The sequence below is a fragment of the Pelophylax lessonae genome, assembly GCF_965119305.1.
Source record: "Pelophylax lessonae genome assembly, chromosome: 6".
Lineage (NCBI taxonomy): Eukaryota > Metazoa > Chordata > Amphibia > Anura > Ranidae > Pelophylax > Pelophylax lessonae.
The window spans coordinates 313,557,486-313,568,070 of record NC_138773.1 but is presented as its reverse complement, the minus strand read 5'-3'; the positions used below and the strand labels follow the sequence as shown (position 1 = coordinate 313,568,070).

The 10,585-nt window shown below is 46.8% G+C and overlaps 1 protein-coding gene across 1 annotated transcript in view; it reads left to right on the top strand.

The window, feature by feature from the left end:
- MRAS (muscle RAS oncogene homolog) overlaps positions 1-8,261 on the top strand; it is an 84,495-nt gene extending 76,234 nt beyond the window's left edge. Inside the window, exons 4-6 of the mRNA XM_082260590.1 lie at positions 2,003-2,102; positions 4,366-4,445; positions 7,624-8,261. Coding sequence (XP_082116716.1) covers positions 2,003-2,102; positions 4,366-4,445; positions 7,624-7,723 — 280 coding nt within the window. The 3' untranslated portion in view covers positions 7,724-8,261. The remainder of the gene's footprint in view (positions 1-2,002; positions 2,103-4,365; positions 4,446-7,623) is intronic.
- Positions 8,262-10,585: the final 2,324 nt, after the last annotated feature.

The following is a 10,585-nucleotide window of genomic DNA, read 5'->3' as shown; positions in this document are numbered from 1 at the left end:
TTACACTTGCCCGTAAAAAGGTGCCTATTTAAAAAAAATAAAATCAAAACCTCCTTCTTAGTTCCTGGCTGGCCGCCCACGACCCACAACTCCCGAGCAGCTGGCGTTGAAACAATTTGGAAAAAAATCCTTGACTGCGACTCTGAACTGCACACTTCTGAAGCCAGCCGATTTGAGAATTGCGGGCCTCGGATTGGGCAGCGGGGTGTGGCCTATTCACACATCCCGCCACACTAGAGTCCACGCTCAGCAGTTCTCCTTATCAAGTCGCACTCAGGTTAGAAGGTATGTGAAAGGGGGCACTCTGGAGGAGCAGGAGGACATAAGGGGGCGCTAACTTTGGGGGTGCTCTGGAGGACATAAGGGGGCACTACCTTTTTGGGGGCACTCTGGAGGAACAAGACATAGGTGGGTGCTAACTATGGGGACACTCTGGAGGAGCAGGAGGACATAAGAGGGCACTCTAGAGGAGCGGAGAGACATAAGGAGGCATTTACTTTGCACTCTAGAGGAGGAGGACATAAAGGGGCACTCACTTTGGCACATTCTGGAGAAGCAGGAGGACATAAGGAGGACGCTAACTTTGGGGGCATTCTGGAGGAGTAGGAGAACATAAGGGGGCATTCACTTTGGGGGCACTCCAAAGGAGCAGGAGGACGTAGGAGGGCACTAACTTTGCACTATGGAGGACATAAGGGGGCACTCACTTTGGCACATTCTGGAGGAGCAGGAGAACATAAGGGGCGCTAACTTTAGGGGCACTCTGGGGACATAAGGGGGCACTCACTTTTGGGGCACTCTGTAAGAGCAGGAGGACATAAGGGGGCACTCACTTTGGCACATTCTGGAGGAGCAGGACAACATAAGGGGGCATTCACTTTGGGGGCACTCTGGAGGAGCAGGAGGACATAAGGGGGCACTACCTTTGGGGACACTCTGGAGGAGCAGGACAACATAAGGGGGCATTCACTTTGGGGGCACTCTGGAGGAGCAGGAGGACATAAGGGGAAATTCACTTTGGGGGCACTCTGGAGGAGCAGGAGGACATAAGGGGGCACTTACTTTGCACTCTAGAGGAGAAGGACATAAAGGGGGCACTCATTTTGGCGTATTCTGGAGGAGCAGGAGGACATATGGGGGCACTCTGGGGACATAAGGGGGCACTGACTTTGGGGGCACTCTGGGGACATAAGGAGGCACTGACTTTGGGGGCACTCTGGAGAAGCAGGAGGACATAAGGGGGAATTACCTTTTTGAGGACACTCTGGAGGAGCAGGAGGACATAAGGGGGAACTGACTTTGGGGCCACTCTTTAGGAGTAGGTGGACAAAAGGGGGAACTCTGGAGGAACTAAATTAGTACCTCCAGCGTGCCAGTTTAGATCCTCCTTAGTCTGGAGGAGGATGCAAGGGGTCACTGTGAAGGGTCTAAAGGAGTATTCTGGAGAAAACAACTTGGTACCTTCCTAGAGTGTCCCTTAGTAATGTGGGTACAAGGACTGTAGTATGTGTGCAGTGTATACTGCAGGCACAGATTCTGTTAATTCCCCCTTTTAGATCCTCCCACTGGCCATGCCTACTGTTCGCCACACAAGGTCTTTTATAATCCTAGTCATGCTCATTTTATTATGCTGTTTTGACTGAAAGGGGGCCCTTCATGGTTTGCTGCACTGGGGCCCTGAAGCTTCTCCTCGTTGCTGTTCTCCTCGCCTTTCAACCAGGCCTTGAGGAAGGAGACCAAACCACCCCCTGTTGGCCAGGTTGGGAACCTGGATTCAGCCAGTGAGTAGAGAGTACCTGGAGCGAGGCTTCAGCCTAGAATGGGGGTCAGGAGGAGGCAGGGAAGAGGGAGAAGGGGAGGGGGCTGAATCGCTGCACCATGGTTTGTATTTGACCCCTGGGCCGAAAGCTGCCAGTCTGCCCCTGATGGTAGCTGTACAGCCCATGAATCTTATTCGTATATCTTTCTTCTTCTGAAGGTTTCTCTTCTCTTCCTTTTGCAGAGAGTCGTTCCCGATGATTCTCGTCGCCAACAAAGTTGACCTGATGCACTTAAGGAAAATTTCCAGCGAACAAGGGAAGGAAATGGCCGTTAAACACAACGTAAGTGGAAGGGGAAAAGATGCCGGGGGTGTGGTACATAGAAGGAACATTAAGTTGTTGACGTGAAGCAGACTGGAGAGGTTTTGGTGGGGGGGGGGGGGGGGGACAGGAACCATGCTCAACCACATGACGCCTTATAGGCAGTGCTGTATCTTTGCCTAGGCCAACAAGGCCCAGGCCTAGGGCGGCACTTTTGCAGGGGGCAGCAAAAAAGATAAAATGTACTTATGGGCACTAATGAGGCAGCAATGATGAGGCAGCACTGATATGCTGCACTGATGAGGCTGCATTGATGGACATGAGGCAGCACTGATAAACTTCACTGATGGGGCTGCACTGATATGCTGCCCTGATGGGCACTGATATGTTTCACTGATGGGCACGCTGATGGCCACTGATGAGGCTGCGCTGATGGCCTCTGATGAGGTGGCACTGATAAGGCAGCACTAATGGGCACTGATATGATGCACTGGTGGCCACTGATGGGGCTGTACTGATGTCCTCTGTAATGAGGCTGCACTGATGGGCAGTAATGAGGCTGCACTGATGGGCACTGATGAGGCTGATCTTATGGGCACTGATAGACTGTGGTTGTGGTCTGTGGTTTACAGATGACAGGACAGGTCATAAACAGGAAGGGGTGTGGCCTTTACAGGAAGGGGTGGGTCATATTTAAATTAGGGGTGCCCAAGTTTAGTCAGGCCTAGGGCAGCACAAAACCTAAATACACCACTGCTTATAGGGGTCGGGACCCGGTTCTCTGGCATCGGTGTCTCCGCACTTCAGTAACAAAAGAATAGAGCTTGGCATTAGGGGATGGAAACTTTGATGGCATAGTAATACAGTTTCGAACTTACAAACTGGGACCGTTATATGGGCCTACATCTTGCCCTGAATTGGCATAAAGCAGCAGCACCAGTGATATGGGTGTGAGACTGTATCCCCTTATGAAACAAAATTAAGTTGAAACCGGAGTAATACAAGCCTGCCACCTTTATCCATCCCCATCTCCTCCGTATCCATTTGTAATTATTGAGTGATCATTTAATTGACGGTAACGATATCTCTATTGAATTCTTTCGCCCCTGAGGAAGCATCTTTTAGCGAAACATGTTGGGCAAGAATTATGGTGGAGGCATCTCTAGCCCCACACCCCAATAAGGAGGACCTTACTTGTCAAATTACCTCTTGAAAAGTCACCAGTATTATATCGGTTACATATGTACTGTTTTTTTCTGTATGTTTGTCATGTAATGTCAATTTTGTAAATTGTCAATATTTTGATTTTATAAGATAATCTAATAAAAATTTAGTTACACATTCTTGAGTACGATACCAGAAAAGTCCCCCCTAGCCCACCCCATTTCTCCAATATGCCTACTGGACATTGGTGTTTTTCAGAAAAGAATAGAGCTGCTACTCAGTGTCCTCCATAAAAGTGAAACCGAGTATTTGCTGTACTCTGTTATGTAGTCAATTCCAACATGTTTTGGCTAGAAAGCCTATGAGGCGTCCTAGCCAAAATGCGTCAGCATGTTGTTTGCTGTGCTCTGTTATGTAGCCAACAAAGATGAAGTTTTTATGGATGACAGAGTAGCAGCTCTATTCTATTGTAGGGTTTTTGGGTTGCATTTGACCAATTTAGCCCTTCCATAGGGACCCCAGCCAATGTGTGTACAGTATCTCACAAAAGTGAGTACACCCCTCACATGTTTGTAAAAATGTTTTAACTTTTCCATGAGATTTTGCTACAATGTAAAGTAGTGAGTGTACAGCTTGTATAACAGTGTAAATTTGCTGTCCCCTCAAAATAACTCAACACACAGCCATTAATGTCTAAACCGCTGGCAACAAAAGTGAGTACACCCCTAAGTGAACATGTCCAAATTGGGCCCAATTAGCCATTTTCCCTCCCCAGTGTCCTGTGACTCGTTACGTGTTACAAGGTCTCAGGTGTGAATGGGGAGCAGGTGTGTTAAATTTGGTGTTATCGCTCTCACATACTGGTCACTGGAAGTTCAACATGGCACCTCATGGCAAAAAACTCTGAGGATCTGGCAAAAAGAATTTTCTCTACATAAAGAGGGCCGAGGCTATAGGAAGATTGCCAAAACCCTGAAACTGAGCTGCAGCATTGTGGCCAAGACCATACAGCGATTTAACAGGACAGGTTCCACTCAGAAACTTGTGATGAGAGCTATGGCTGTACTACTGTCACCTCTCTAACTGCTAACTTGTTTTTTTTGTTTGTTTGTTTTTATAGATTCCATACATTGAAACAAGTGCCAAGGACCCGCCACAGAATGTGGACAAAGCATTTCACGACCTAGTGCGAGTAATCCGGTATGTTCCTCGTGGCACCGGCCCCCCACTGCACCGCTCACCCTCCCTGTTTACATCAGATCCTCCCTCCCTGCCCTTCCAGGGTGCCCCAACAGCACCGCTTACCCTCCATCCTATCCTCCCTCCCCACCCCGTGCCCCCACAGGGTGCCCCCACTGCACCGCTCATCCTCCCTGCTTACATCCTATCCTCCCTGCCCCCCAGGGTGCCCCAAACGCACCACTCACCCTCCTTTGCTTGCATCCGATTTTCTCCCCTCCCGGGTGCCCCCCTCTGCAGTGCTTCCGGCTTCCTCTCCTCTGCCTAATGAACAGTTCATTATCCGTTTATTATAAAGTTAGGCTAATCCTTTTATGGTATGAGTTATGCCATCTTGTTCATTGAAGATTACTTGTAATACACAACCATACCTAATAGGAAGTTCTCGTTATCCCCACCAAGGATACACCTAATAACAAGAGCTACTTCCTCTAAAAATTGTCCTTCAAGTGGTATTAAACTGGGTAAAAATAAAGTCTGGCCCCTCCATTTTTATGCCATATTGTACTGGTATGTACTGCATATTAGTGATCGACCGATATCGGTTTTTCGTTGCCGATACCGATATTTTGGCCAATGCATATCGGTATTGGCCAATATTTTCGTACATTTAAAAAAAAAAAAATTTATTTTTAGCACTTGACAGGTACTCTTGAGGAGCGATCTGGGGGTCTAAAAGACCCCAAACCCCTCCTCTGCACTTAAAAGCATTCAAAACGCCAAGTTTGGCTGTTTTGAATGCTGTCATTTTTTTTTTAAATCTGGCGCCGAATACCCGGAAGTGATGTCATGTCATTCCAGGTTTTACATGGAGACCCGATCAGAGCCAAATGCCTCTTCAGCGGCCGTGCAGGCTGGTTGCCTGGGTCTCCCGGTGGGACGGCAGACCCGGGTGAGCCGCGGAAGACGGTGGGAGGGGGGGCGGCCCCTCCCGCTCCTTGTAATGACAGCCGAGCGGCTTCTCAGCTGCATTGGTTGTCATTACAAGTCAACCGACCCTCGGCTATGGGCGCCGGTACCGGGGTGATGCCTCTAGCTGCAGCAATCACTCCAGTACAAGCGCTTTCCCGAAATATCGGCAATATCGGTAACCTCCGGGGCCGATTACGATATATCAGGGGAAAGTGCTTTATCGGCTATATCGGCTTTGCCGATAATCGGTCGATCCCTACTGCATATTATGATAAATCTTACCTTTTTAAAACAGACAAAGCCCCCCAACACTACGCTGTCATGGCTCCCAGCCCTTCCATCTTCACCCGGTCTTCCAGGTTTGGGGGCTCCGGTCGTTTGGGAATAACAATCCCCGTGGAATGCAGAGTGTCGCTGAACGTATGTCAGTGATGTCATCGGCTATTGTCATTGTGAATCTCCTGAACGGTGCACATTTTAGGGTATTCACTGTACTTCACTACAGGTAAAACTTTTTGTGCCTGTAGCTACAAGTTCCTATAGAGGGGTTGCAATTGCTCTAAGGACCAGGTCATTTTTTGCGATTCGGCACTGCGTTGCTTTAACTGACAACTGCGCGGTCGTGCGAGGCTGTACCCAAATACAATCGATATCCTTTTTTTCCCACAAATAGAGCTTTATTTTGGTGGTATTTGATAGATATATATATATATATATATATATATATATATATATATATATATATATATATTGTAAAAAAAAAAAAAAAATCCCAAAAAGTGTATAATTGGTTTGCGCAAAAGTTATAGCATTTACAAACTACGGGATAGATTTATGGACTTATTTTTTTTATTAGTAATGGCGGCGGTCAGCTTTTTTTTTTTTTTTTTTTTTTAATCGGGACTGCGACATTGCTCCAGACAAATCTGACACTTGCCCGTGACACTTTTTGGAGACCAGTGACATTAGTACAGTGATCAGTGCTATCTAATATGCACTTTTACTGTATTAATGACACTGGCAAGGAAGGGGTTAACACTGGAGGTGATCAAGGGGTTAAATGTGTTCCCTATATGTGCTTACTAAATGTGTGGGGGGGATGGATTGAACAGGCAGAGGCAGAAATCGGTGATTCAGAAAAGCTGAATCACATGACCTATCCCTGCCTCTCTGACAGGAGAGCCGTCTTACATTGTTTACATACCAGATGGCTCTCCTGTCAATTTTGCCGAAGATCGCAGGAGGCCGACTGTGTGTCTAATCACCGTGCACATAATCGCGTAGATCTATGTGAATATGGGCAGCCAAGCCGCCCTGCCGCAGTAAATCTGTGTGGGGCAGTTGGCATGTGGTTAAAGCCTAAGACCTCATGTACAAAGGGTGTTTGCTCAGCTCTCTTACACACCTTTCCTCTTGGCAGCAGCAAAAGGAAAAAACGCACTATGCATTTAAGTGTTTTAAAATGCTTGGGCATTATTTAATTGGCCAGAATAATACTTTAATTCATTTCAATGGCCAGAATAATGCTGAACGCACCTAACGCTTAGGCACGTCAGGCATTTTTTTCTGCCAAAACGGTGCCCTTTCTGGATACACTGGCTGTGTGTGTTGCTTTTTTTTTTTTTTTTGCCTCTAAACACCTTTTGTGTGCATGGAGATATAGGTTAACATGCAGGGGTGTTCAGAGGCAGAAAAAAAGCCACATTCCCATAACAGCCATGTTAAAAATGTCTTGTGTGTATGAGACCTAATTACTTTTATCTAGGCCCATGTGCTCTTCCAGCATATCTCCCCTGGGGCAGGGGGGCTTGCGGCAGGCTCTCCCCTGAGGGGCGGGTGCTTGCAGCAGGCTCTCCCCTGAGGGGCGGGTGCTTGCGGCAGGCTCTCCCCTGAGGGGCAGTGGGCTTGCGGCAGGCTCTGCCCCTGGGGCAGTGGGCTTGCGGCAGGCTCTGCCCCTGGGGCAGTGGGCTTGCGGCAGGCTCTGCCCCTGGTGATACTCTGAGATGGAGGAGCTGAAAAGCGCACTCACCGTTCAGCACTATCTCTGCACAAAGCAGACCCTGCATATGTAATGAGCAAGTAAGGATCCCTCTGCCCTCCATGTAAATGCAGAATAGCAAAATCTACTATTTTTTGGAACCTTGGCACGCTGTGAAAAGACATGATGTAGAAAATGTTACCCGAGAAAAGCATCTCTTTATCTTTGTCCTGTTTCTCCCTATAACAGGCAGCAGATCCCAGACAAGAGCCAGAAACGGAAGAGAAACACCAAGTGGCGAGGAGATCGCTCCACGGGAACGCACCGGCTGCATTGCGTGGTCTTGTGACACGTGGGCGCGCAACAGAACAAATGAACAATGCCGTACACTGCCAGATCTGCACCCACCACTACCCCGGCCTTGGAGGCTGCCGCCTCGTTAATACTTGAAGATGGGCCATTTCCCCTCCCTCATAGTGGTGGGGGGGTCTCTACGGTAGCTCCGCCCACAGCGACAGTGAGTTACCATCTGCTGCCCACCCAACAAGCTTGTATGAAAGGCAGACACTGAAACTGGGGTGCACTTTGCCCACTCGGCACATCGAGGCATCTTGTTGTATGGATGTTGGGTTTTATTCCCGTCTCCGTGTGGTACATTTTTATTTGTCTAATCTTCCTGTGGCAGGAATGATATTGCTTGGTCTTCACTATGGAAGAGGCAGCGGAGGATTTGAAACGTGAGGCAGCACGCCATTTGGCTGCAGTAATAGAGAGGCTGCACTTTCATTGCTAACTGTTTCACTGCTGGATGAGCAGAATGCGGCCAAACACCCATCAGGGCCAGTAAAGTGGCCGCTGTGCAGGAGACTGTATGGCGCCCATTTCTCCACTTTCTTTTCGTTTTTTATGTATCATAAATTCACATTTTCACTTTTTATTTTTAACAAGTCTCCCAGGGACGAACTTCTCCTACGGTACGTAGCACACTCCGGTCAAGAAAACCTTTTTATCATGGACTGTACGAATTTGCAATCCTCTTACCTCCAAGATTCTTTTTTCGAACTGGTTTTCAAATAGAGATGCAACAGACTCGTCATCAGTTTACGGAGATCACTGTACTGAACTTGCGCTGTCATGGCATGCCACTCCTCTTGACGCCCCTGTTGTGTTATGTGACTGGTGCTATAGTTCACTATTGCTTATTACGTAACTGGACTGTTTTTGTTGGGAACTACGGGCCCAGTGTATAAAAAGTGTGCTAATGGCGGCAATCCTTGTTGCCTGTTGGCTTCCTTCCATTCTACAGTTTTAAGGTTTTGAAAATAAAATCAGGATGTCAATCGATTGATATTTGCAACCACGTTTAACCTTTTGCATTGGAGATTGTTTCCAGATTTTTATTTTCAACAAAAATCCCCTTATTATACGCACATTTATTGTATTTGACCTCATTGCCTGCACCAGTTGGGTTTCTATAAAAGCCTCACTTGTGTGCTGTCCAAAAAAACTACTACTGGGCGCCACCATCTTGGAACAGTCATTCAAGTGACCATTGTAGGAGCCATTCTCAACCAGCCTTCTGTGGAAGCCAAGAGTTCCTTCAGAGGTTTCTTGGGGTTCCTTGAGCTGGGGCTGATTGAAATTCCTTTTTGATGGTGTCTACCAATCCCCATTAGACAGAACCAATTGGCTTCCTTCCATTCTACAGTTTTAAGGTTTTGAAAATAAAACCAGGATGTCAATCGATTGGTATTTGCAACCAAGTTTACCCTTTTGCATTGGGAGATGGTTTCCAGATTTTTAATTTCAACAAAAAATCCCCTTATTATACGCACATTTATTGTATTTGACCTTATTGCCTACACCAGTTGTTTCTGTAAAATCCTCCCTTATGTAGCCGTCCAAAAAAACTGCTGCTGGGTGCCACCATCTTGGACCAGTCATTCAAGTGACCGTTTGTAGGAGCCATTCTCAACCAGCCTTCTGTGGAAGCCAAGGGTTTCTTGGGGTTCCTTGAGCTGGGGCTGATTGACCTTCCTTTTTGATGGTGTCTACCAATCACTACTAGACAGAACCAATTGGCTTCCTTCCATTCTACAGTTTTAAGGTTTTGAAAATAAAACCAGGATATCAATCGATTGGTATTTGCAACCAAGTTTACCCTTTTGCATTGGGTTTCAACAAAAAATCCCCTTATACGCACATTTATTGTATTTGACCTTATTGCCTACACCAGTTGTGTTTCTGTAAAATCCTCCCTTATGTAGCCATCCAAAAAAACTGCTGCTGGGTGCCACCATCTTGGACCAGTCGTTCAAGTGACCATTGTAGGAGCCATTCTCAACCAGCCTTCTGTGGAAGCCAAGAGTTCCTCCAGAGGTTTCTTGGGGTTCCTTGAGCTGGGGCTGATTGACCTTCCTTTTTGATGGTGTCTACCAATCACCACTAGATAGAACTAGTTGGCTTCCTTCCATTCTACAGTTTTAAGGTTTTGAAACGAAAACCAGAGTCAACCAATGGGTATTTGCAACAAAGTTTACCTTTTGCATTAGAGACCCTGTTGCCAGATTATTACCTTCAACAAAAAAGTTCCCTTATTATATTTGCATTTAATGTATTTGACTTTTATTTCCTACACCGGGGGGTTTCTGTCAAAGCCTCCCTTGTGTAGCTATCCAAAAAAACTGCTACTGGGTGCCACCATCTTGGATGTGATGCCAGTGGACGTGGAACAATTATTCAAGTGACCCTTTGTAGGAGCCATTCTCAACCAGCCTTCTGTGGAAGCCAAGGGTTCCTCCAGAGGTTTCATGGGGTTCCTTGAGCTGGGGCTGATTGACCTTCCTTTTTGATGGTGTCTACCAATCACCACTAGACAGAACCAGTTGGTTTCCTTCCATTCTAGTTTTAAGGTTTTGAAATTAAAACCAGAAAGTCAATCAACGGGTATTTTCAACTAAGTTTACCTTTTGCATTAGAGACCCTGTTGCCAGATTATTTATTTCAACAAAAAAGTTCCCTTATTATATGTACAGTTAATGTATTTGACTTTTATTTCCTACACCAGGGGGGTTTCTGTCAAAGCCTCCCTTGTGTAGCTATCCAAAAAAACTGCTACTGGGTGCCACCATCTTGGATGTGATGCCAGTGGACTTGAAACAATCATTCAAGTGACCCTTTGTAGAAGCCATTCTCAACCAGCCTTCCGTGG